This window comes from Ammospiza caudacuta, chromosome Z (assembly GCF_027887145.1).
Source record: "Ammospiza caudacuta isolate bAmmCau1 chromosome Z, bAmmCau1.pri, whole genome shotgun sequence".
Classification (NCBI taxonomy): Eukaryota; Metazoa; Chordata; class Aves; order Passeriformes; family Passerellidae; genus Ammospiza; species Ammospiza caudacuta.
The window spans coordinates 72,118,185-72,143,630 of NC_080632.1; the positions used below are offsets into that span (position 1 = coordinate 72,118,185).

The 25,446-nt window shown below is 53.0% G+C and overlaps 3 protein-coding genes across 3 annotated transcripts; all 3 read left to right on the top strand.

Moving 5' to 3' along the window:
- LOC131571649 (serine/threonine-protein kinase PAK 3-like) lies at window positions 1-2,426 on the top strand. Its single transcript, XM_058824429.1, has 6 exons — window positions 1-107; window positions 366-483; window positions 1,273-1,372; window positions 1,644-1,840; window positions 1,938-2,075; window positions 2,325-2,426. Exons 1-6 carry the CDS (start codon window positions 10-12, stop codon window positions 2,424-2,426), a joined length of 753 nt encoding a protein of 250 aa, XP_058680412.1. The 5' UTR covers window positions 1-9.
- Window positions 2,427-10,167: 7,741 nt separating this feature from the next.
- Window positions 10,168-12,593, top strand: LOC131571650 (serine/threonine-protein kinase PAK 3-like). The gene is made up of 6 exons (XM_058824430.1): window positions 10,168-10,274; window positions 10,533-10,650; window positions 11,440-11,539; window positions 11,811-12,007; window positions 12,105-12,242; window positions 12,492-12,593. The coding sequence occupies exons 1-6, from the start codon at window positions 10,177-10,179 to the stop codon at window positions 12,591-12,593; spliced, it is 753 nt and encodes a 250-aa protein (XP_058680413.1). The 5' UTR covers window positions 10,168-10,176.
- Window positions 12,594-20,339: 7,746 nt separating this feature from the next.
- On the top strand, window positions 20,340-22,765 carry LOC131571651 (serine/threonine-protein kinase PAK 3-like). The gene is made up of 6 exons (XM_058824431.1): window positions 20,340-20,446; window positions 20,705-20,822; window positions 21,612-21,711; window positions 21,983-22,179; window positions 22,277-22,414; window positions 22,664-22,765. Exons 1-6 carry the CDS (start codon window positions 20,349-20,351, stop codon window positions 22,763-22,765), a joined length of 753 nt encoding a protein of 250 aa, XP_058680414.1. The 5' UTR covers window positions 20,340-20,348.
- The last annotated feature ends 2,681 nt before the right edge of the window (window positions 22,766-25,446 follow it).

Consider the following 25,446-nt stretch of genomic DNA (forward strand, 5'->3'; position numbering starts at 1 on the left):
ATCAAGATCATGTCACTCGAGGAGGAGATGTCCGAGGAGCTGGCTGCCAATGAAATCCTGGCCATGAGGGACAACAGGAGTCCCAATATCGTTACCTACTTAGACAGGTTGGCATATTCTGGTGTCAATGTAGCTTTAGCTGGTGCAAGCGCAAAGAGACGATGCCCTTTGGTCGCTGGCAGAGAACAGAGCTGGGGATGATTTCTCTGCGTGTCTCCAGAGCGTGGGAGGAGGTGGAGCTGGTGTTCAACAGTCTCTTGTGGCACCCGTAGCTTGGAGAGCAGCTGCAAAAACCTGTCTCAGGCCCTGGGGTGACTGAGGCTATGCCCATTCTGTTGCTCCATGCCGTGGTTTTCTTCTTTCAGCTACCTGGTGGATGCGGAGCTCTGGCTGGCCATGGAGTTCATGGACGGCGGCACCTTGTTTGATGTGCTGAGGGCAGTGTACCTGGAGGAAGGACAGATAGGCGCTGTCTGTCGGGAGGTGAGGGATCCCGCTTGTGCTTGCCCAAGACTGCCCGGATGCTGCTTGTCAGCTGGAGCTTAAGGAGAGCCGAGATTTCTTGCTCTCACCTTTCTTTTGCTGCTGCTGCTGCTGCTGCTGCTGCTGCTGCTGCTGCTGCTGTCACGCCACACAGGAGAAGAAAGAGCATGGGAAGTGTACTGCCTGCCAGTGCCCTTGCACTCCTCAGGCTCTGTTCTTGCACTCTTCCATCCTGTCTGTCCTCTGGCCTTGGTGCTCGCTCACTGGCTCAATTTCTCTTTCTTCCTCTTCTCAGCTTTGCCTGGGAATGTTTGCCTGGAGCCTGTCTGTCTGTCCTACATTGCTTGCCACTGGAAGGCAGCATGCGGGTGGCAGAATTTCAAGCTAAGGGCAAAGAGCTGTCCTCAGCTTCAAAGGCTAGCATTGCAGCCTGCATGGCGATGCATTGTGGAACAGCTCGAAGGTGCTGCTGTCACCAGCAGCTTCCTCTTCTGCTGCCACTAGGCTTCCCCAAAATTCTTTGCCGTGCCGCCTCCCAGCCAAAGGTGGCGCGCTTCCTACCCAAGGCCGGTGGAACTTTTGGGAGCCCAGATGCCTTTGCTTGGAAATCTAGAAAAAACTTCCAAGAGTGTTGAAGCAGCAAGCTCTTCATGGTGACAGCAGCGTGATGTTTTGCCCTCGCTCACAATTCCCTGAGAAAGCCGCCAATCCCCTTGAGCTCTTTCCTTGCGGGTGGGATGAAATCAGATCCTGCAGGTTAACTTTCCCTCCCTCCTTTTTCTCTCTCAGTGCCTGCAAGGACTGCATTTCCTTCATTCCCGCCAAGTCATCCACAGAGACATCAAAAGTTGCAACGTCCTGGTGGGCACGGACGGATCCGTCAAGTTGGGTGGGTATCCCTGCTGGGCTGCAGCATGTCCAGCATATGCCGTGTGCTTGCATTTTGGTGACGGCCACTGGGGCAGAAGGGCGGCTTGGCCAGTGCGTGAATCGTCAGGGTGTTTTTGAAGCGGCCGATGCCTTATTTGCCTGGCTCCAGGCACGTGGAAGGAGAGCTCAGCTGCTTTTTCAGTTAGATTCAGCATGGCCTGGTCAGGGCAATGGTTTTGGCTGCTTTGCCAGTGGTAGCTGGCTTTGACAGGCTTTGTTTTTGTCCTCAGGTGACTTTGGCCTCTGTGCTCAGCTCAGCCCTGAGCACAGCAAGCGCAGCTCCAGCGTCGGCACTCCCAGCTGGATGGCACCGGAGGTGGTGAGAGGAGAAGCCTACGGCCCCAAAGTGGACATCTGGTCCCTGGGGATCATGGGGCTGGAAATGGTGGAAGGGGAAGCTCCTTACCAGCGGGAAGCCCGTCTCCGGGTAAGGTGCAGCTTAGCAAGAGGGCTCTGTGTGGAGAGAGCTGTGTGTGGCTAGCAAAGGAGCAGGTGGAGTGTCCTCTTGCATCCATGTGCTGTAGGTTTTTGAACTGCTAGAAAGGAACGGGCCCCCAAAACTGCAGAACCCCAGGCACCACTCGGCTCTCCTGCGCGACTTCCTCCGCTGCTGCCTGCAGGCAGATGAGGACAGGCGCTGGTCTGCCCAGGAGCTCCTACAGGTAAGAAAAAGCAAAGGGGCAAAAAGCCCTGGCAGCTGAGGACACCTGCATGAAGGGATGAGGAGGAGGAGGAGGAGTGTGGGCCACGTGGCACAGAAAGCTGCCAGGACAGGAAGGCGCAGGGGGACATGCTGCCCTCAGTGCTCTTTGTGTGTCTTGCTGGTAGCCAGGGACTCCTGCTTGAGCCCGCAGGCTCAAGTGATCCTGGAAAGTAAGAGTTCCTTTCTTTGTTCTTTTTCCTCTGGGCAGCATCCCTTCGTGACCTCAGGCGATCCTGCCTCCAGCCTGGCTGCTCTGATCATCTCAGCCAAGCAAGTGCAGGAAGACTGGAGAGGAGACACCTGCGCCTGAGGAGGCCCTGATGCCCCGCCAGCCAAGAGGAGGGAAAAGGGGATGTGTCATCTTTAGGCAGAGCTTCAGCCATCCCCCGAGGTTGAAGAGGAGCTGTGCCGTAGCTAGGAAACATGATAGTGTAGATATTTGCTCAGTTTAGCTGTTAGGTTAGCTGTTAGGTTAGCTGTTAGGTTAGGTTGGGTTAGGTTAGCATTAGGTTGGATTAGATTAGGTTAGGTTAGGTTAGGTTAGGTTAGGTTAGGTTAGATATGTTGTTAGGTTCAATTTAAAGCTCTGTTGTTTTTCTTTCTGCAAGAGATGAAAATTGAAAAAAATTAGGAACTATAGGGATCAACTTTTAAGGACTATAGAACGTAGACAGCTTGGATAGTAGAGGATTGTTTAGCTTAGGATAGAGTGTTGTTAATTTAGGGAAGCTTTGAAGTAGAAATGAAAGAATTGTCATAATAAGAATTAAGCAGTGAGAGGAAAAGCTGGGCTGCAGCAGAACTGGAGCCTGCAGGCGCTCCAAGCTGTCAGCCTGAGCAGGCCACCTGCAGGACAGAATGATGAAGATGAAGAAGCAGCGAGGGGATACTTTGTTTCAGCCCGAGTGTCAATAAAAGTCGAAAATATCCAGAGTGTTGTAAGACTCCCTTCCTTGCCAGGCTGTAGCTAAGTGGACAGTCCCTTTCAGAGGCCCAAAGAACATAGTGAGGTAAGCAGCTTTGCTTACCTGAAGTGTGGCATGCCTGTGGGAAGCTGAGAGACCTACAGGTAATGAACACCAGGTAATGAGCTGCCATTCAGGACAGCACTAGGAGGCAGATGTGCAGTCCTTTCTGGGCCTCTTGTCTTGATCAGATGTCAGGCTGATCAGCAGCAATCACCATTTTGTTGCCACCCTCCTCTCACTATGTCACCTGTGGGATGGAATGGCATTCTCACAGCGGCAGCATCTGGCATTTCCTCCCTGCTTCTCTTTTCCCCGCTTTTCACCCCAGACCCCCAGGGACCCTCTGGGCCAGCCTCATCCCCTACAGGGGTGTGCAACCACCAGGGCCTCCTGCAGAGCCCCATTCCCACTCTGCTGCCTCCTTGGCCTTTTCCCACCTCTGGGCCAGCCTGCTGTTGCCAGGTGTTGGAAACATGCACACAGCATAGCACACCTGTCATTGAGCAATTTGATGCAGGAGCCCCTGCTGAGCACGGCTCCCCACCCCGGCCCTTTTCCCACCCAGCTGTGGCTCCATTTCGCCTCCATCTGCTGGCATACCCACTGTGAGGGACTGCTCAGGGACTGGATGCTCCTTGAATGTTGCCCACAGGCCTGATTTCCACGCCTCCCCATTCCTCCTACCCCTAAGGCTGCCTCAGCCGTCTGAACACAATTTTTCTTACTCTAATGGCTTCCTGTGCTTTACTTGATACTGTAAGCAGAAGTACACCGTTTTGATTGTCTTTCTTCTAGAATTAATAAAAATAAGTTTGAAGTACTCCTAGATTTTGCCATTGAAAACTTGAGGCAAGTGCACAAAGTAGAGAAGCTTTCTGTGCAGCTTTTCAGTTAATTTGAGGTCCCCTTACTCTTCACTCACTTTCAGCATATCTGTTGATTTTCCTTTGCTCTCATCTTTTAAGCTTCATCCCTTGTCTATCGATCTGCAAAAATAGCCTGTAAACCCAACGCAAATTTACTATCCTTTGTATTTTTCCTCTTCTGGAAAAGCTGAGGCTCGTGTGATCTTCTCCTGTGATCTAGACTTTGATTCCAATCTTGGCTCTGCCGAAGTGCAGAACAAATGTAATTTATTGCCTGCTAGTGTGATCTGCTAGCAAAGGTCACATTTAGAGCTAAGCATGATGCTTCTCTCCCTCCGTTGAATACACATCTTTGTGTCAAGGCCTGGTGACTTCCAGGAGCACCTGGAAGCTACTGCCAAGGACAAAAGTCTCACTCTTGCTGGTTTTGACACTGATTTGTTGGGAGGATTTTGATCTACGTCGACAGTGATCTACAGGAACTGGATCCTTGACACCAAGTGCCTTCAAGCAACATCTCTAAGCAGAGTGGGCAATGAAGTCCAGATACTAATGAGTTGTGGTTTGTTTTAACTCTGTCTAACATATGGTACACTATCCCAAAACATGTTATTTTTGAGTGCTTCAGGCATTGAAAACTTAGGTTTATTCTTGTCAACACTTTTCTTTCCTCTCTTCAGAAATCTGCATGTCCAGCTACTAATTTCTTTCTCAGCTTGTTGAAAAGTTACCAGTCAGACAAGACTTGTTTCTTGACCCAGAGATGGGGCAAGCGTCACCGTTAGGCCGGACGTGGCATACACACGTGATCAGGGTCCAAGAAGAAAAAGGTTTGTTTGTTTTATTCTGCATGTTCTCCAGCTTATACACTCTTAACAAAGCGTGATCTCAAGTCACTAACTACATCACAATAACTTCTTCTATCCATTGGTGCAAAGCAATTAACGTCAATACAACTGGCAAAAGTTTTACAGAAATTTATAAGGCACGTATGCACATCTACTTCGGCACCTAGTCTAGCATACGCAACTTTTCCTGAATCTCTTCTAATGGGTTTCCATGCTGACGGCCTTGTCTTCTTCCTTGCTATTGATACACTCAAAAACCATCAACTGCTATTTCTTCCATGAACTCAGCTTTGCTTGCAGGCCAGCTGTCAAGCCCCTCCATAGGTCAGCATGCACCCGCGTGCTCCAGGAGCAACTGCAGCCTACAATAGTCCTGGAAATTTATTATCTTTGCTTCGTTTGCCATCTAAATGTCACTGAAGAAGTTAGGCTTTTCCAAACCAGCTAGGATGCCACCTAGAAGAAGCAGACTTGCTTTCAGTCAAAGCTTTTGGGACCAAGAGTCATGTTTGCTTGCATTGCTTGGATGCCGCTTGGATTGGTGCATTTTCTGAGTTCCCCTGGCATGCCTTGAGCACTGCCTTTGTGAGTGAGGAGAATTTCCCAGGCTTTTCTTTTGCATCAGCTGTACACAAGGTTGTCTTGCTGGGCACAAGAAAGCCACAGAGCAGCTGCCATTGTGAGGTCAAGCCAGAGGTGCCACGTCACAGTGCTGTCAGCACAGCGTTGTCCCGGTGCGCGCCAGGCCTGGTCGTCCAGAGCAGCTCTTCCGCTGGCTCCCTGCAGGAGGATCCTTGTGCTCAAGGAGCTCTCAGCAGACGGCCTGCACCCCGAGAGGAGTCTTGGCTTTCCCTTGGCTGGCACTCAGCGTGCAAACGCGCACAGCACTGCCAAAATGATTGGGCAAGTCTGTGCCGCCGTTTGCACCATCTTTTCTGTTGTCTATTCTGGCTACTACCTGACCCAGCTGACTCGTAAGTAAAGGTTTCTCCTGGGGCTGGCATTGCCCGACTTTTGCTTGGCTCTGCTCTTTATGCCGCAGCAGTGGCCCAGTTTCTTTGGGAACAGAATGGCCGTGAAGGTGCCACCGCTTTGGTCAATGTCCTGCCAGCAGCATCAGCTACAAAGGGGGCATCTGTACTGGGTAGCGCGTGCAGACTATTTGCCATGCAACCTGCAGCGGTTGCCTTCCCTCCCCGGGAGAGTGCGCGGCAGCGGAGTCTGTCATTTCCTCAGCTTGCTGCTTCAAGCAAGACAAGCTGCAAATTGCAGACTCTGAGGGCAGATCCTCAGAAGTATTTCTACCAACTCAGTGGTTCTCTCCAGGAGTGAAGGAAAGCACCTTTTGCTCCATATTCTACCCCTTAGAGGCCTTGGCTGCATGACTTGAGCCTTTGATGCTGTGCCAAGACTGCGATTGCCTTGGCCATGCAGCACAAACTCCAGTGCAGGGAGGGTTTGCTGCTGAGCCCAGCAGCTGTTCCTGGGCTGCTTCAGCAGGGAGCTGCCACAGGGAAGGGACCCTTTGTGGAAGCTTTGCTGGGCTATCATCTTCAGCCAAGGGATGGGAATTAGGGCGTGCAATTTAAAAGAATGTATATGGAAAATGCAGGAAAGGGAAGAGGGAAATGTAGCTTGAGCTGTTAGGCACAAGAGAAGCTCAAAGTTTTGAAGAGCAGCGGGCATTTCCAGCACCGTCTTCCTATTTCTCTCTTGGCAAAAGAGGCCCAAATGTAGCCAGAGGCTCCTCTAGGGTCCTTCTTGTTCTCTTGCTTGCTGTGGGAAAGAGCTGTTGCTCCTGGAGGCATGTTGGGAAAGGGAAATGCTCTGTGTTGGGACTGCCTTGTGCTGTGGGAGTGGCCAGCACAGGCACTTTTCTAAGGGCCTCTGGTTCCTTTTGCCTTGCTGGCTGCAGGTCACCTGACACGCGGATGGAGACAAGCCTGTCCTTTGGTGAGTGGCAAAGGAAGCTGAGACGTTGCTGGCGTGTGAGAATTGTGCAGCAATTCTGCCAGCTTGGCCTGTTGCAGCCGAGTGTGGAGTGCCGGCGTGGGAGGCTGAAGGAAAGGCCAGCTGCCCGGTGGCATCAGCAGTAGCAAAGGGAGCACTGGCTGTTTGCTGATTTTCCAGTGAAAAGCCTTTCAAGAGATGAAAGGCAAAAGGGACAGCTCCAAGGCATCTTGCTGCTTCTAGGCAGCAGGGAAGCTCAAATGCACAGCAAGATGGAGTAGCAGCTCGTTCAGCCAGCTTCCTCGGCTTTGCGTGACTCAGAGGCCCACTTGTATCAAAGTCTATGATTTGCCCTTCTTCTGGGTGCTTTCCCAGCTCAATAGAAAGCAGCTCCTAAGGCACTGGCTTTTGCCCATCTCTCTCACTTCTGTCTGCCTGCAGGGCACAACAGCAGGGTCAGCAGCTCCTCTGGCTGCCTCTGTCATTGAGGAAGAGGATGAAGAGGAGCAAAGGAAGATGAAACCTTCAGCCGCTGTCCCTTCACAGCCTGAACTTGCAGAGCCAGTAAGTGACAGCTGAGCTTGGCACTGCCTTTGGCGCACGGCCAGGCTACCCGTTTTGGAGCAGCCCTTGTTGCTCGTGGCTGAAGATGCTGGCAGCCGTGTGCCTGCTGTGACGTAGTGCGGCTTCAGGCAAGCTGGGGAGCCCTGGCCAATGGGTTCTGAAGTTTGACATTGAAGCTGGGATGCTGAGAGGGCGCCAGAGTGTCTCTTGGGATCAGACAGGAGGCAGCATTGAGTGACTCTCAGTGCAGGAGTCAGCCCCTTGTGCCCGTTGTCAGTGCAGGCTGCCTGTGGTCAGCGGACAGCGCGGCCCAAATACGCAGTTGACAGCCTTGCAGGGTACCTGGCAGACACTGGCCCCTGGAAGGGACCTGCTGTCTCCGTGGACTAATTAGCTTCAGGCTGTGCTTCACTTCCAGCCGGTCAGAGCAGAGTTTGGAGAGGAGAATCCTCGGCAGCCCTGCATTGTAAAAGGGCGGGTGGGTCTGGGCAGGGCTGGAAGGCGGCTCCCAAGGGCCGCTCTCTAAAGGCTGCCATAGAGAAGGGAAATCCGTGAAACAGATCAGAGAAGGGACACGCTGCGGGCTTCTGAGCAGTCTGTTGCCTGCCAACTCCGGGCTGATTTCATTCCGGCCCAGGAAAAGACAGGAGGAGGAAAGCAGCGAGGCTCTGGGGCCCTGCTCTGATCTCTTTGTGGATTTGGCAGCCCCATCGATACCTTGTTGCCAGTGTCTTGCAGAAAAGCTGAACACGTGGAGCATGGAGGTGGTCGGGAGGGGCTGGATCCAAGTAGCCTTTGGGCTTCTCCCGAAGGTGCCTTTGAGAAGGGGACATGGGAACTGCTCCAGCTGGAGAGGCCTGGCCGTGGCTGGCAGCACCTTCCCAAGGCCTTGCTTTTGCTGTGCGCTTAGGGGGGGGCATGAGTGCCAGCCACCCTTCTGACGGGCAATCCTTTCTTGTCCCAGCGCAAGACAGGCTCTGCCATTCAACCTGGTGCCGCCGGACCAGCATGGCCTGCAGCAGCCAGCTCAAGCCCCGCTGCCGGCACTTCCTGCAGCAGCGCAGCCCAGCAGCCCAAGATGAGGGAGGAGCAGGGCCTGAAGACACTGAGTACGTCCGTCTGGTGCATTTCTTGTCTGCCAGAGCAGGGTCTTGTGCGAGTGTCTGGGTGTAGGCTGCGCCAGATGCTGGCCCTCAGTCTCAGAGGCACTTAGGCCTCTCTGCAGAAGGTGTTGTACTGCTCTGAGGAAGCGCGGCAGCGCTCAGGGAGTCCCTGCTGCCTGTGAGGGCGGCTGGGCCTGGCTTGGCCCTGCCTGGGCTGCCTTCTGGGCCAAAGACAAAAGCAGAGGTTGTTTCTGCTTGAGCAGAAGGCTGGCACGTAGCAAGTGACTATTGCCCAGGGAGCTGTCTGGCCCCAGGTGTTTTCTGGCTCTGGTTCTTACTCCTCCTCCGGCCCAGACACTTTGTGCCCCTGGCAGTGGACCTGCCAGTGATGGTGGGTGTGACTGCGGAGGCAGCAAAGGCCCTTGCTTACCTCTTAGGACCCCCTTCTTAAGGGCTCATCATTTTGGCTTATCGCGTGAGATGCTGCTCTTGAAAGAAATCAAGGCCTTCTTGGAAAGGCCACCTGATGAAAGGTGGAGAAGATGGCCCTCCCACTTGCTGGTCTCAGCAGCTGGAAGCCGCGGGACCGCAAAGGGCCCAGAGCTGCGGGCAGTGGGGCTGCCTTTGGGACGCTCTGGGCAGCGGCGTCTCTGTGTGCGAGTGAGCGCCCTGCACTGCTTTTGTCTTTCAGGGAGCATCGTGAGTCCGGGCCGGCCAACGGGCAAATACACGGCATTTGAGGAACTCGGGCGAGGGTAAGCGTGACGTCAGCTCATTTTACAAAAGTGTGGGCCAGGTCTTTGGCTGGTGCAATATCAAGCGTGAAGTCAGGCAAGCTCCAGTCATGGTCAGGCTCCGGCTTGACCTCGTGTCGCCTGCCTGGACTGCTCGGTCAGAGCAATGCAAAGGCCTCATCAAAGACAAGTTGATGCTGGCAGTGTCTTGCTTGCAGCAGTGAGGAGCAGGAGCTGGGAGAAGCCCTGGCCCTGCAGCTTTGTGGCCTGAAAGAGCACCTTGCCATCCAAGAAAGGTCAGATTGTCAAGGACAGTCTTCTGACTCAAATTGTTCTCCCTTTTTTGACACACACATGCATGCACACCCGCACAAGGAGAGAGTTCCCCTTAGGTTCTGAAATGACCTGGCAGGGTGTGCGCCTTGGAGATTTCCAGCGGCCCTTGGTCTTCATGCTGCACCTTAGTGTTCCCTTGGACAGCCTGCCCCGCATGGCAGAGGGCTCACGGGCTAACATGCTGTTGGCCGAAGAGATGCTGCAGCCAGGCATTTTTTCTAAGGAAGGCGTCCAGGCAGCCTGGGGAGATCTGCTGCCTGGGCTTGCTTTCACTGCCAGAGGGATAAAGGTCTCTTTCTGCTGCTTTGGTCTTTCTAGAGGGTTTGGAGCTGTTTATAAAGCCCTTGACACCAGCAGCGGACAACAGGTAAAGTGCCAAGAGCCCCACGCCATTTTGCAGCTCTGGAGCGCTTTGCCCGCTGCTGTGAGCTGTGCTTGGAGGTTTGGGTGGCAGCTCCATGTCTGCAGCAGGGGCTGTTCCTCTGAAATACAGTCGAGGCTCAGGCGGCAGAATGCATTTGGGATGGCTTTTGGTGCTTCTGCTAAGCTCTGCTGTCTAGTGACAAGGCACTTTGGCCCAGCGTGCTGCCTCATTGCACCAGCACTCGCTCCGTGCTCCTTGTGATCTCGAGCGGGGTGCGTCTTCTCAAGGTACCGGTGGCCAATGTCATTGCAGGTGGCAATCAAGATCATGTCACTCGAGGAGGAGATGTCCGAGGAGCTGGCTGCCAATGAAATCCTGGCCATGAGGGACAACAGGAGTCCCAATATCGTTACCTACTTAGACAGGTTGGCATATTCTGGTGTCAATGTAGCTTTAGCTGGTGCAAGCGCAAAGAGACGATGCCCTTTGGTCGCTGGCAGAGAACAGAGCTGGGGATGATTTCTCTGCGTGTCTCCAGAGCGTGGGAGGAGGTGGAGCTGGTGTTCAACAGTCTCTTGTGGCACCCGTAGCTTGGAGAGCAGCTGCAAAAACCTGTCTCAGGCCCTGGGGTGACTGAGGCTATGCCCATTCTGTTGCTCCATGCCGTGGTTTTCTTCTTTCAGCTACCTGGTGGATGCGGAGCTCTGGCTGGCCATGGAGTTCATGGACGGCGGCACCTTGTTTGATGTGCTGAGGGCAGTGTACCTGGAGGAAGGACAGATAGGCGCTGTCTGTCGGGAGGTGAGGGATCCCGCTTGTGCTTGCCCAAGACTGCCCGGATGCTGCTTGTCAGCTGGAGCTTAAGGAGAGCCGAGATTTCTTGCTCTCACCTTTCTTTTGCTGCTGCTGCTGCTGCTGCTGCTGCTGCTGCTGCTGCTGCTGTCACGCCACACAGGAGAAGAAAGAGCATGGGAAGTGTACTGCCTGCCAGTGCCCTTGCACTCCTCAGGCTCTGTTCTTGCACTCTTCCATCCTGTCTGTCCTCTGGCCTTGGTGCTCGCTCACTGGCTCAATTTCTCTTTCTTCCTCTTCTCAGCTTTGCCTGGGAATGTTTGCCTGGAGCCTGTCTGTCTGTCCTACATTGCTTGCCACTGGAAGGCAGCATGCGGGTGGCAGAATTTCAAGCTAAGGGCAAAGAGCTGTCCTCAGCTTCAAAGGCTAGCATTGCAGCCTGCATGGCGATGCATTGTGGAACAGCTCGAAGGTGCTGCTGTCACCAGCAGCTTCCTCTTCTGCTGCCACTAGGCTTCCCCAAAATTCTTTGCCGTGCCGCCTCCCAGCCAAAGGTGGCGCGCTTCCTACCCAAGGCCGGTGGAACTTTTGGGAGCCCAGATGCCTTTGCTTGGAAATCTAGAAAAAACTTCCAAGAGTGTTGAAGCAGCAAGCTCTTCATGGTGACAGCAGCGTGATGTTTTGCCCTCGCTCACAATTCCCTGAGAAAGCCGCCAATCCCCTTGAGCTCTTTCCTTGCGGGTGGGATGAAATCAGATCCTGCAGGTTAACTTTCCCTCCCTCCTTTTTCTCTCTCAGTGCCTGCAAGGACTGCATTTCCTTCATTCCCGCCAAGTCATCCACAGAGACATCAAAAGTTGCAACGTCCTGGTGGGCACGGACGGATCCGTCAAGTTGGGTGGGTATCCCTGCTGGGCTGCAGCATGTCCAGCATATGCCGTGTGCTTGCATTTTGGTGACGGCCACTGGGGCAGAAGGGCGGCTTGGCCAGTGCGTGAATCGTCAGGGTGTTTTTGAAGCGGCCGATGCCTTATTTGCCTGGCTCCAGGCACGTGGAAGGAGAGCTCAGCTGCTTTTTCAGTTAGATTCAGCATGGCCTGGTCAGGGCAATGGTTTTGGCTGCTTTGCCAGTGGTAGCTGGCTTTGACAGGCTTTGTTTTTGTCCTCAGGTGACTTTGGCCTCTGTGCTCAGCTCAGCCCTGAGCACAGCAAGCGCAGCTCCAGCGTCGGCACTCCCAGCTGGATGGCACCGGAGGTGGTGAGAGGAGAAGCCTACGGCCCCAAAGTGGACATCTGGTCCCTGGGGATCATGGGGCTGGAAATGGTGGAAGGGGAAGCTCCTTACCAGCGGGAAGCCCGTCTCCGGGTAAGGTGCAGCTTAGCAAGAGGGCTCTGTGTGGAGAGAGCTGTGTGTGGCTAGCAAAGGAGCAGGTGGAGTGTCCTCTTGCATCCATGTGCTGTAGGTTTTTGAACTGCTAGAAAGGAACGGGCCCCCAAAACTGCAGAACCCCAGGCACCACTCGGCTCTCCTGCGCGACTTCCTCCGCTGCTGCCTGCAGGCAGATGAGGACAGGCGCTGGTCTGCCCAGGAGCTCCTACAGGTAAGAAAAAGCAAAGGGGCAAAAAGCCCTGGCAGCTGAGGACACCTGCATGAAGGGATGAGGAGGAGGAGGAGGAGTGTGGGCCACGTGGCACAGAAAGCTGCCAGGACAGGAAGGCGCAGGGGGACATGCTGCCCTCAGTGCTCTTTGTGTGTCTTGCTGGTAGCCAGGGACTCCTGCTTGAGCCCGCAGGCTCAAGTGATCCTGGAAAGTAAGAGTTCCTTTCTTTGTTCTTTTTCCTCTGGGCAGCATCCCTTCGTGACCTCAGGCGATCCTGCCTCCAGCCTGGCTGCTCTGATCATCTCAGCCAAGCAAGTGCAGGAAGACTGGAGAGGAGACACCTGCGCCTGAGGAGGCCCTGATGCCCCGCCAGCCAAGAGGAGGGAAAAGGGGATGTGTCATCTTTAGGCAGAGCTTCAGCCATCCCCCGAGGTTGAAGAGGAGCTGTGCCGTAGCTAGGAAACATGATAGTGTAGATATTTGCTCAGTTTAGCTGTTAGGTTAGCTGTTAGGTTAGCTGTTAGGTTAGGTTGGGTTAGGTTAGCATTAGGTTGGATTAGATTAGGTTAGGTTAGGTTAGGTTAGGTTAGGTTAGGTTAGGTTAGATATGTTGTTAGGTTCAATTTAAAGCTCTGTTGTTTTTCTTTCTGCAAGAGATGAAAATTGAAAAAAATTAGGAACTATAGGGATCAACTTTTAAGGACTATAGAACGTAGACAGCTTGGATAGTAGAGGATTGTTTAGCTTAGGATAGAGTGTTGTTAATTTAGGGAAGCTTTGAAGTAGAAATGAAAGAATTGTCATAATAAGAATTAAGCAGTGAGAGGAAAAGCTGGGCTGCAGCAGAACTGGAGCCTGCAGGCGCTCCAAGCTGTCAGCCTGAGCAGGCCACCTGCAGGACAGAATGATGAAGATGAAGAAGCAGCGAGGGGATACTTTGTTTCAGCCCGAGTGTCAATAAAAGTCGAAAATATCCAGAGTGTTGTAAGACTCCCTTCCTTGCCAGGCTGTAGCTAAGTGGACAGTCCCTTTCAGAGGCCCAAAGAACATAGTGAGGTAAGCAGCTTTGCTTACCTGAAGTGTGGCATGCCTGTGGGAAGCTGAGAGACCTACAGGTAATGAACACCAGGTAATGAGCTGCCATTCAGGACAGCACTAGGAGGCAGATGTGCAGTCCTTTCTGGGCCTCTTGTCTTGATCAGATGTCAGGCTGATCAGCAGCAATCACCATTTTGTTGCCACCCTCCTCTCACTATGTCACCTGTGGGATGGAATGGCATTCTCACAGCGGCAGCATCTGGCATTTCCTCCCTGCTTCTCTTTTCCCCGCTTTTCACCCCAGACCCCCAGGGACCCTCTGGGCCAGCCTCATCCCCTACAGGGGTGTGCAACCACCAGGGCCTCCTGCAGAGCCCCATTCCCACTCTGCTGCCTCCTTGGCCTTTTCCCACCTCTGGGCCAGCCTGCTGTTGCCAGGTGTTGGAAACATGCACACAGCATAGCACACCTGTCATTGAGCAATTTGATGCAGGAGCCCCTGCTGAGCACGGCTCCCCACCCCGGCCCTTTTCCCACCCAGCTGTGGCTCCATTTCGCCTCCATCTGCTGGCATACCCACTGAGAGGGACTGCTCAGGGACTGGATGCTCCTTGAATGTTGCCCACAGGCCTGATTTCCACGCCTCCCCATTCCTCCTACCCCTAAGGCTGCCTCAGCCGTCTGAACACAATTTTTCTTACTCTAATGGCTTCCTGTGCTTTACTTGATACTGTAAGCAGAAGTACACCGTTTTGATTGTCTTTCTTCTAGAATTAATAAAAATAAGTTTGAAGTACTCCTAGATTTTGCCATTGAAAACTTGAGGCAAGTGCACAAAGTAGAGAAGCTTTCTGTGCAGCTTTTCAGTTAATTTGAGGTCCCCTTACTCTTCACTCACTTTCAGCATATCTGTTGATTTTCCTTTGCTCTCATCTTTTAAGCTTCATCCCTTGTCTATCGATCTGCAAAAATAGCCTGTAAACCCAACGCAAATTTACTATCCTTTGTATTTTTCCTCTTCTGGAAAAGCTGAGGCTCGTGTGATCTTCTCCTGTGATCTAGACTTTGATTCCAATCTTGGCTCTGCCGAAGTGCAGAACAAATGTAATTTATTGCCTGCTAGTGTGATCTGCTAGCAAAGGTCACATTTAGAGCTAAGCATGATGCTTCTCTCCCTCCGTTGAATACACATCTTTGTGTCAAGGCCTGGTGACTTCCAGGAGCACCTGGAAGCTACTGCCAAGGACAAAAGTCTCACTCTTGCTGGTTTTGACACTGATTTGTTGGGAGGATTTTGATCTACGTCGACAGTGATCTACAGGAACTGGATCCTTGACACCAAGTGCCTTCAAGCAACATCTCTAAGCAGAGTGGGCAATGAAGTCCAGATACTAATGAGTTGTGGTTTGTTTTAACTCTGTCTAACATATGGTACACTATCCCAAAACATGTTATTTTTGAGTGCTTCAGGCATTGAAAACTTAGGTTTATTCTTGTCAACACTTTTCTTTCCTCTCTTCAGAAATCTGCATGTCCAGCTACTAATTTCTTTCTCAGCTTGTTGAAAAGTTACCAGTCAGACAAGACTTGTTTCTTGACCCAGAGATGGGGCAAGCGTCACCGTTAGGCCGGACGTGGCATACACACGTGATCAGGGTCCAAGAAGAAAAAGGTTTGTTTGTTTTATTCTGCATGTTCTCCAGCTTATACACTCTTAACAAAGCGTGATCTCAAGTCACTAACTACATCACAATAACTTCTTCTATCCATTGGTGCAAAGCAATTAACGTCAATACAACTGGCAAAAGTTTTACAGAAATTTATAAGGCACGTATGCACATCTACTTCGGCACCTAGTCTAGCATACACAACTTTTCCTGAATCTCTTCTAATGGGTTTCCATGCTGACGGCCTTGTCTTCTTCCTTGCTATGGATACACTCAAAAACCATCAACTGCTATTTCTTCCATGAACTCGGCTTTGCTTGCAGGCCAGCTGTAAAGCCCCTCCATAGGTCAGCATGCACCCGCGTGCTCCAGGAGCAACTGCAGCCTACAATAGTCCTGGAAATTTATTATCTTTGCTTCGTTTGCCATCTAAATGTCACTGAAGAAGTTAGGCTTTTCCAAACCAGCTAGGATGCCACCTAGAAGAAGCAGACTTGCTTTCAGTCAAAGCTTTTGGGACCAAGAGTCATGTTTGCTTGCATTGCTTGGATGCCGCTTGGATTGGTGCATTTTCTGAGTTCCCCTGGCATGCCTTGAGCACTGCCTTTGTGAGTGAGGAGAATTTCCCAGGCTTTTCTTTTGCATCAGCTGTACACAAGGTTGTCTTGCTGGGCACAAGAAAGCCACAGAGCAGCTGCCATTGTGAGGTCAAGCCAGAGGTGCCACGTCACAGTGCTGTCAGCACAGCGTTGTCCCGGTGCGCGCCAGGCCTGGTCGTCCAGAGCAGCTCTTCCGCTGGCTCCCTGCAGGAGGATCCTTGTGCTCAAGGAGCTCTCAGCAGACGGCCTGCACCCCGAGAGGAGTCTTGGCTTTCCCTTGGCTGGCACTCAGCGTGCAAACGCGCACAGCACTGCCAAAATGATTGGGCAAGTCTGTGCCGCCGTTTGCACCATCTTTTCTGTTGTCTATTCTGGCTACTACCTGACCCAGCTGACTCGTAAGTAAAGGTTTCTCCTGGGGCTGGCATTGCCCGACTTTTGCTTGGCTCTGCTCTTTATGCCGCAGCAGTGGCCCAGTTTCTTTGGGAACAGAATGGCCGTGAAGGTGCCACTGCTTTGGTCAATGTCCTGCCAGCAGCATCAGCTACAAAGGGGGCATCTGTACTGGGTAGCGCGTGCAGACTATTTGCCATGCAACCTGCAGCGGTTGCCTTCCCTCCCCGGGAGAGTGCGCGGCAGCGGAGTCTGTCATTTCCTCAGCTTGCTGCTTCAAGCAAGACAAGCTGCAAATTGCAGACTCTGAGGGCAGATCCTCAGAAGTATTTCTACCAACTCAGTGGTTCTCTCCAGGAGTGAAGGAAAGCACCTTTTGCTCCATATTCTACCCCTTAGAGGCCTTGGCTGCATGACTTGAGCCTTTGATGCTGTGCCAAGACTGCGATTGCCTTGGCCATGCAGCACAAACTCCAGTGCAGGGAGGGTTTGCTGCTGAGCCCAGCAGCTGTTCCTGGGCTGCTTCAGCAGGGAGCTGCCACAGGGAAGGGACCCTTTGTGGAAGCTTTGCTGGGCTATCATCTTCAGCCAAGGGATGGGAATTAGGGCGTGCAATTTAAAAGAATGTATATGGAAAATGCAGGAAAGGGAAGAGGGAAATGTAGCTTGAGCTGTTAGGCACAAGAGAAGCTCAAAGTTTTGAAGAGCAGCGGGCATTTCCAGCACCGTCTTCCTATTTCTCTCTTGGCAAAAGAGGCCCAAATGTAGCCAGAGGCTCCTCTAGGGTCCTTCTTGTTCTCTTGCTTGCTGTGGGAAAGAGCTGTTGCTCCTGGAGGCATGTTGGGAAAGGGAAATGCTCTGTGTTGGGACTGCCTTGTGCTGTGGGAGTGGCCAGCACAGGCACTTTTCTAAGGGCCTCTGGTTCCTTTTGCCTTGCTGGCTGCAGGTCACCTGACACGCGGATGGAGACAAGCCTGTCCTTTGGTGAGTGGCAAAGGAAGCTGAGACGTTGCTGGCGTGTGAGAATTGTGCAGCAATTCTGCCAGCTTGGCCTGTTGCAGCCGAGTGTGGAGTGCCGGCGTGGGAGGCTGAAGGAAAGGCCAGCTGCCCGGTGGCATCAGCAGTAGCAAAGGGAGCACTGGCTGTTTGCTGATTTTCCAGTGAAAAGCCTTTCAAGAGATGAAAGGCAAAAGGGACAGCTCCAAGGCATCTTGCTGCTTCTAGGCAGCAGGGAAGCTCAAATGCACAGCAAGATGGAGTAGCAGCTCGTTCAGCCAGCTTCCTCGGCTTTGCGTGACTCAGAGGCCCACTTGTATCAAAGTCTATGATTTGCCCTTCTTCTGGGTGCTTTCCCAGCTCAATAGAAAGCAGCTCCTAAGGCACTGGCTTTTGCCCATCTCTCTCACTTCTGTCTGCCTGCAGGGCACAACAGCAGGGTCAGCAGCTCCTCTGGCTGCCTCTGTCATTGAGGAAGAGGATGAAGAGGAGCAAAGGAAGATGAAACCTTCAGCCGCTGTCCCTTCACAGCCTGAACTTGCAGAGCCAGTAAGTGACAGCTGAGCTTGGCACTGCCTTTGGCGCACGGCCAGGCTACCCGTTTTGGAGCAGCCCTTGTTGCTCGTGGCTGAAGATGCTGGCAGCCGTGTGCCTGCTGTGACGTAGTGCGGCTTCAGGCAAGCTGGGGAGCCCTGGCCAATGGGTTCTGAAGTTTGACATTGAAGCTGGGATGCTGAGAGGGCGCCAGAGTGTCTCTTGGGATCAGACAGGAGGCAGCATTGAGTGACTCTCAGTGCAGGAGTCAGCCCCTTGTGCCCGTTGTCAGTGCAGGCTGCCTGTGGTCAGCGGACAGCGCGGCCCAAATACGCAGTTGACAGCCTTGCAGGGTACCTGGCAGACACTGGCCCCTGGAAGGGACCTGCTGTCTCCGTGGACTAATTAGCTTCAGGCTGTGCTTCACTTCCAGCCGGTCAGAGCAGAGTTTGGAGAGGAGAATCCTCGGCAGCCCTGCATTGTAAAAGGGCGGGTGGGTCTGGGCAGGGCTGGAAGGCGGCTCCCAAGGGCCGCTCTCTAAAGGCTGCCATAGAGAAGGGAAATCCGTGAAACAGATCAGAGAAGGGACACGCTGCGGGCTTCTGAGCAGTCTGTTGCCTGCCAACTCCGGGCTGATTTCATTCCGGCCCAGGAAAAGACAGGAGGAGGAAAGCAGCGAGGCTCTGGGGCCCTGCTCTGATCTCTTTGTGGATTTGGCAGCCCCATCGATACCTTGTTGCCAGTGTCTTGCAGAAAAGCTGAACACGTGGAGCATGGAGGTGGTCGGGAGGGGCTGGATCCAAGTAGCCTTTGGGCTTCTCCCGAAGGTGCCTTTGAGAAGGGGACATGGGAACTGCTCCAGCTGGAGAGGCCTGGCCGTGGCTGGCAGCACCTTCCCAAGGCCTTGCTTTTGCTGTGCGCTTAGGGGGGGGCATGAGTGCCAGCCACCCTTCTGACGGGCAATCCTTTCTTGTCCCAGCGCAAGACAGGCTCTGCCATTCAACCTGGTGCCGCCGGACCAGCATGGCCTGCAGCAGCCAGCTCAAGCCCCGCTGCCGGCACTTCCTGCAGCAGCGCAGCCCAGCAGCCCGAGATGAGGGAGGAGCAGGGCCTGAAGACACTGAGTACGTCCGTCTGGTGCATTTCTTGTCTGCCAGAGCAGGGTCTTGTGCGAGTGTCTGGGTGTAGGCTGCGCCAGATGCTGGCCCTCAGTCTCAGAGGCACTTAGGCCTCTCTGCAGAAGGTGTTGTACTGCTCTGAGGAAGCGCGGCAGCGCTCAGGGAGTCCCTGCTGCCTGTGAGGGCGGCTGGGCCTGGCTTGGCCCTGCCTGGGCTGCCTTCTGGGCCAAAGACAAAAGCAGAGGTTGTTTCTGCTTGAGCAGAAGGCTGGCACGTAGCAAGTGACTATTGCCCAGGGAGCTGTCTGGCCCCAGGTGTTTTCTGGCTCTGGTTCTTACTCCTCCTCCGGCCCAGACACTTTGTGCCCCTGGCAGTGGACCTGCCAGTGATGGTGGGTGTGACTGCGGAGGCAGCAAAGGCCCTTGCTTACCTCTTAGGACCCCCTTCTTAAGGGCTCATCATTTTGGCTTATCGCGTGAGATGCTGCTCTTGAAAGAAATCAAGGCCTTCTTGGAAAGGCCACCTGATGAAAGGTGGAGAAGATGGCCCTCCCACTTGCTGGTCTCAGCAGCTGGAAGCCGCGGGACCGCAAAGGGCCCAGAGCTGCGGGCAGTGGGGCTGCCTTTGGGACGCTCTGGGCAGCGGCGTCTCTGTGTGCGAGTGAGCGCCCTGCACTGCTTTTGTCTTTCAGGGAGCATCGTGAGTCCGGGCCGGCCAACGGGCAAATACACGGCATTTGAGGAACTCGGGCGAGGGTAAGCGTGACGTCAGCTCATTTTACAAAAGTGTGGGCCAGGTCTTTGGCTGGTGCAATATCAAGCGTGAAGTCAGGCAAGCTCCAGTCATGGTCAGGCTCCGGCTTGACCTCGTGTCGCCTGCCTGGACTGCTCGGTCAGAGCAATGCAAAGGCCTCATCAAAGACAAGTTGATGCTGGCAGTGTCTTGCTTGCAGCAGTGAGGAGCAGGAGCTGGGAGAAGCCCTGGCCCTGCAGCTTTGTGGCCTGAAAGAGCACCTTGCCATCCAAGAAAGGTCAGATTGTCAAGGACAGTCTTCTGACTCAAATTGTTCTCCCTTTTTTGACACACACATGCATGCACACCCGCACAAGGAGAGAGTTCCCCTTAGGTTCTGAAATGACCTGGCAGGGTGTGCGCCTTGGAGATTTCCAGCGGCCCTTGGTCTTCATGCTGCACCTTAGTGTTCCCTTGGACAGCCTGCCCCGCATGGCAGAGGGCTCACGGGCTAACATGCTGTTGGCCGAAGAGATGCTGCAGCCAGGCATTTTTTCTAAGGAAGGCGTCCAGGCAGCCTGGGGAGATCTGCTGCCTGGGCTTGCTTTCACTGCCAGAGGGATAAAGGTCTCTTTCTGCTGCTTTGGTCTTTCTAGAGGGTTTGGAGCTGTTTATAAAGCCCTTGACACCAGCAGCGGACAACAGGTAAAGTGCCAAGAGCCCCACGCCATTTTGCAGCTCTGGAGCGCTTTGCCCGCTGCTGTGAGCTGTGCTTGGAGGTTTGGGTGGCAGCTCCATGTCTGCAGCAGGGGCTGTTCCTCTGAAATACAGTCGAGGCTCAGGCGGCAGAATGCATTTGGGATGGCTTTTGGTGCTTCTGCTAAGCTCTGCTGTCTAGTGACAAGGCACTTTGGCCCAGCGTGCTGCCTCATTGCACCAGCACTCGCTCCGTGCTCCTTGTGATCTCGAGCGGGGTGCGTCTTCTCAAGGTACCGGTGGCCAATGTCATTGCAGGTGGCAATCAAGATCATGTCACTCGAGGAGGAGATGTCCGAGGAGCTGGCTGCCAATGAAATCCTGGCCATGAGGGACAACAGGAGTCCCAATATCGTTACCTACTTAGACAGGTTGGCATATTCTGGTGTCAATGTAGCTTTAGCTGGTGCAAGCGCAAAGAGACGATGCCCTTTGGTCGCTGGCAGAGAACAGAGCTGGGGATGATTTCTCTGCGTGTCTCCAGAGCGTGGGAGGAGGTGGAGCTGGTGTTCAACAGTCTCTTGTGGCACCCGTAGCTTGGAGAGCAGCTGCAAAAACCTGTCTCAGGCCCTGGGGTGACTGAGGCTATGCCCATTCTGTTGCTCCATGCCGTGGTTTTCTTCTTTCAGCTACCTGGTGGATGCGGAGCTCTGGCTGGCCATGGAGTTCATGGACGGCGGCACCTTGTTTGATGTGCTGAGGGCAGTGTACCTGGAGGAAGGACAGATAGGCGCTGTCTGTCGGGAGGTGAGGGATCCCGCTTGTGCTTGCCCAAGACTGCCCGGATGCTGCTTGTCAGCTGGAGCTTAAGGAGAGCCGAGATTTCTTGCTCTCACCTTTCTTTTGCTGCTGCTGCTGCTGCTGCTGCTGCTGCTGCTGCTGCTGCTGTCACGCCACACAGGAGAAGAAAGAGCATGGGAAGTGTACTGCCTGCCAGTGCCCTTGCACTCCTCAGGCTCTGTTCTTGCACTCTTCCATCCTGTCTGTCCTCTGGCCTTGGTGCTCGCTCACTGGCTCAATTTCTCTTTCTTCCTCTTCTCAGCTTTGCCTGGGAATGTTTGCCTGGAGCCTGTCTGTCTGTCCTACATTGCTTGCCACTGGAAGGCAGCATGCGGGTGGCAGAATTTCAAGCTAAGGGCAAAGAGCTGTCCTCAGCTTCAAAGGCTAGCATTGCAGCCTGCATGGCGATGCATTGTGGAACAGCTCGAAGGTGCTGCTGTCACCAGCAGCTTCCTCTTCTGCTGCCACTAGGCTTCCCCAAAATTCTTTGCCGTGCCGCCTCCCAGCCAAAGGTGGCGCGCTTCCTACCCAAGGCCGGTGGAACTTTTGGGAGCCCAGATGCCTTTGCTTGGAAATCTAGAAAAAACTTCCAAGAGTGTTGAAGCAGCAAGCTCTTCATGGTGACAGCAGCGTGATGTTTTGCCCTCGCTCACAATTCCCTGAGAAAGCCGCCAATCCCCTTGAGCTCTTTCCTTGCGGGTGGGATGAAATCAGATCCTGCAGGTTAACTTTCCCTCCCTCCTTTTTCTCTCTCAGTGCCTGCAAGGACTGCATTTCCTTCATTCCCGCCAAGTCATCCACAGAGACATCAAAAGTTGCAACGTCCTGGTGGGCACGGACGGATCCGTCAAGTTGGGTGGGTATCCCTGCTGGGCTGCAGCATGTCCAGCATATGCCGTGTGCTTGCATTTTGGTGACGGCCACTGGGGCAGAAGGGCGGCTTGGCCAGTGCGTGAATCGTCAGGGTGTTTTTGAAGCGGCCGATGCCTTATTTGCCTGGCTCCAGGCACGTGGAAGGAGAGCTCAGCTGCTTTTTCAGTTAGATTCAGCATGGCCTGGTCAGGGCAATGGTTTTGGCTGCTTTGCCAGTGGTAGCTGGCTTTGACAGGCTTTGTTTTTGTCCTCAGGTGACTTTGGCCTCTGTGCTCAGCTCAGCCCTGAGCACAGCAAGCGCAGCTCCAGCGTCGGCACTCCCAGCTGGATGGCACCGGAGGTGGTGAGAGGAGAAGCCTACGGCCCCAAAGTGGACATCTGGTCCCTGGGGATCATGGGGCTGGAAATGGTGGAAGGGGAAGCTCCTTACCAGCGGGAAGCCCGTCTCCGGGTAAGGTGCAGCTTAGCAAGAGGGCTCTGTGTGGAGAGAGCTGTGTGTGGCTAGCAAAGGAGCAGGTGGAGTGTCCTCTTGCATCCATGTGCTGTAGGTTTTTGAACTGCTAGAAAGGAACGGGCCCCCAAAACTGCAGAACCCCAGGCACCACTCGGCTCTCCTGCGCGACTTCCTCCGCTGCTGCCTGCAGGCAGATGAGGACAGGCGCTGGTCTGCCCAGGAGCTCCTACAGGTAAGAAAAAGCAAAGGGGCAAAAAGCCCTGGCAGCTGAGGACACCTGCATGAAGGGATGAGGAGGAGGAGGAGGAGTGTGGGCCACGTGGCACAGAAAGCTGCCAGGACAGGAAGGCGCAGGGGGACATGCTGCCCTCAGTGCTCTTTGTGTGTCTTGCTGGTAGCCAGGGACTCCTGCTTGAGCCCGCAGGCTCAAGTGATCCTGGAAAGTAAGAGTTCCTTTCTTTGTTCTTTTTCCTCTGGGCAGCATCCCTTCGTGACCTCAGGCGATCCTGCCTCCAGCCTGGCTGCTCTGATCATCTCAGCCAAGCAAGTGCAGGAAGACTGGAGAGGAGACACCTGCGCCTGAGGAGGCCCTGATGCCCCGCCAGCCAAGAGGAGGGAAAAGGGGATGTGTCATCTTTAGGCAGAGCTTCAGCCATCCCCCGAGGTTGAAGAGGAGCTGTGCCGTAGCTAGGAAACATGATAGTGTAGATATTTGCTCAGTTTAGCTGTTAGGTTAGCTGTTAGGTTAGCTGTTAGGTTAGGTTGGGTTAGGTTAGCATTAGGTTGGATTAGATTAGGTTAGGTTAGGTTAGGTTAGGTTAGGTTAGGTTAGGTTAGATATGTTGTTAGGTTCAATTTAAAGCTCTGTTGTTTTTCTTTCTGCAAGAGATGAAAATTGAAAAAAATTAGGAACTATAGGGATCAACTTTTAAGGACTATAGAACGTAGACAGCTTGGATAGTAGAGGATTGTTTAGCTTAGGATAGAGTGTTGTTAATTTAGGGAAGCTTTGAAGTAGAAATGAAAGAATTGTCATAATAAGAATTAAGCAGTGAGAGGAAAAGCTGGGCTGCAGCAGAACTGGAGCCTGCAGGCGCTCCAAGCTGTCAGCCTGAGCAGGCCACCTGCAGGACAGAATGATGAAGATGAAGAAGCAGCGAGGGGATACTTTGTTTCAGCCCGAGTGTCAATAAAAGTCGAAAATATCCAGAGTGTTGTAAGACTCCCTTCCTTGCCAGGCTGTAGCTAAGTGGACAGTCCCTTTCAGAGGCCCAAAGAACATAGTGAGGTAAGCAGCTTTGCTTACCTGAAGTGTGGCATGCCTGTGGGAAGCTGAGAGACCTACAGGTAATGAACACCAGGTAATGAGCTGCCATTCAGGACAGCACTAGGAGGCAGATGTGCAGTCCTTTCTGGGCCTCTTGTCTTGATCAGATGTCAGGCTGATCAGCAGCAATCACCATTTTGTTGCCACCCTCCTCTCACTATGTCACCTGTGGGATGGAATGGCATTCTCACAGCGGCAGCATCTGGCATTTCCTCCCTGCTTCTCTTTTCCCCGCTTTTCACCCCAGACCCCCAGGGACCCTCTGGGCCAGCCTCATCCCCTACAGGGGTGTGCAACCACCAGGGCCTCCTGCAGAGCCCCATTCCCACTCTGCTGCCTCCTTGGCCTTTTCCCACCTCTGGGCCAGCCTGCTGTTGCCAGGTGTTGGAAACATGCACACAGCATAGCACACCTGTCATTGAGCAATTTGATGCAGGAGCCCCTGCTGAGCACGGCTCCCCACCCCGGCCCTTTTCCCACCCAGCTGTGGCTCCATTTCGCCTCCATCTGCTGGCATACCCACTGAGAGGGACTGCTCAGGGACTGGATGCTCCTTGAATGTTGCCCACAGGCCTGATTTCCACGCCTCCCCATTCCTCCTACCCCTAAGGCTGCCTCAGCCGTCTGAACACAATTTTTCTTACTCTAATGGCTTCCTGTGCTTTACTTGATACTGTAAGCAGAAGTACACCGTTTTGATTGTCTTTCTTCTAGAATTAATAAAAATAAGTTTGAAGTACTCCTAGATTTTGCCATTGAAAACTTGAGGCAAGTGCACAAAGTAGAGAAGCTTTCTGTGCAGCTTTTCAGTTAATTTGAGGTCCCCTTACTCTTCACTCACTTTCAGCATATCTGTTGATTTTCCTTTGCTCTCATCTTTTAAGCTTCATCCCTTGTCTATCGATCTGCAAAAATAGCCTGTAAACCCAACGCAAATTTACTATCCTTTGTATTTTTCCTCTTCTGGAAAAGCTGAGGCTCGTGTGATCTTCTCCTGTGATCTAGACTTTGATTCCAATCTTGGCTCTGCCGAAGTGCAGAACAAATGTAATTTATTGCCTGCTAGTGTGATCTGCTAGCAAAGGTCACATTTAGAGCTAAGCATGATGCTTCTCTCCCTCCGTTGAATACACATCTTTGTGTCAAGGCCTGGTGACTTCCAGGAGCACCTGGAAGCTACTGCCAAGGACAAAAGTCTCACTCTTGCTGGTTTTGACACTGATTTGTTGGGAGGATTTTGATCTACGTCGACAGTGATCTACAGGAACTGGATCCTTGACACCAAGTGCCTTCAAGCAACATCTCTAAGCAGAGTGGGCAATGAAGTCCAGATACTAATGAGTTGTGGTTTGTTTTAACTCTGTCTAACATATGGTACACTATCCCAAAACATGTTATTTTTGAGTGCTTCAGGCATTGAAAACTTAGGTTTATTCTTGTCAACACTTTTCTTTCCTCTCTTCAGAAATCTGCATGTCCAGCTACTAATTTCTTTCTCAGCTTGTTGAAAAGTTACCAGTCAGACAAGACTTGTTTCTTGACCCAGAGATGGGGCAAGCGTCACCGTTAGGCCGGACGTGGCATACACACGTGATCAGGGTCCAAGAAGAAAAAGGTTTGTTTGTTTTATTCTGCATGTTCTCCAGCTTATACACTCTTAACAAAGCGTGATCTCAAGTCACTAACTACATCACAATAACTTCTTCTATCCATTGGTGCAAAGCAATTAACGTCAATACAACTGGCAAAAGTTTTACAGAAATTTATAAGGCACGTATGCACATCTACTTCGGCACCTAGTCTAGCATACACAACTTTTCCTGAATCTCTTCTAATGGGTTTCCATGCTGACGGCCTTGTCTTCTTCCTTGCTATGGATACACTCAAAAACCATCAACTGCTATTTCTTCCATGAACTCGGCTTTGCTTGCAGGCCA

What these genes read in the sequence shown, in the direction of transcription:
- LOC131571651 (XM_058824431.1), top strand. Translation starts at nt 20,349, where the DNA reads ATGTCACTCGAGGAGGAGATGTCCGAGGAGCTGGCTGCCAATGAAATC. An exon ending in TAGGCGCTGTCTGTCGGGAG is followed by an intron (nt 20,823 to 21,611) that starts GTGAGGGATCCC and finishes TTTCTCTCTCAG; the next exon opens with TGCCTGCAAGGACTGCATTT. An exon ending in GGACGGATCCGTCAAGTTGG is followed by an intron (nt 21,712 to 21,982) that starts GTGGGTATCCCT and finishes TTTTGTCCTCAG; the next exon opens with GTGACTTTGGCCTCTGTGCT.
- LOC131571650 (XM_058824430.1), top strand. Translation starts at nt 10,177, where the DNA reads ATGTCACTCGAGGAGGAGATGTCCGAGGAGCTGGCTGCCAATGAAATC. An exon ending in ATCGTTACCTACTTAGACAG is followed by an intron (nt 10,275 to 10,532) that starts GTTGGCATATTC and finishes TTCTTCTTTCAG; the next exon opens with CTACCTGGTGGATGCGGAGC. An exon ending in CTGCCCAGGAGCTCCTACAG is followed by an intron (nt 12,243 to 12,491) that starts GTAAGAAAAAGC and finishes TCCTCTGGGCAG; the next exon opens with CATCCCTTCGTGACCTCAGG.
- LOC131571649 (XM_058824429.1), top strand. Translation starts at nt 10, where the DNA reads ATGTCACTCGAGGAGGAGATGTCCGAGGAGCTGGCTGCCAATGAAATC. An exon ending in ATCGTTACCTACTTAGACAG is followed by an intron (nt 108 to 365) that starts GTTGGCATATTC and finishes TTCTTCTTTCAG; the next exon opens with CTACCTGGTGGATGCGGAGC. An exon ending in CTGCCCAGGAGCTCCTACAG is followed by an intron (nt 2,076 to 2,324) that starts GTAAGAAAAAGC and finishes TCCTCTGGGCAG; the next exon opens with CATCCCTTCGTGACCTCAGG.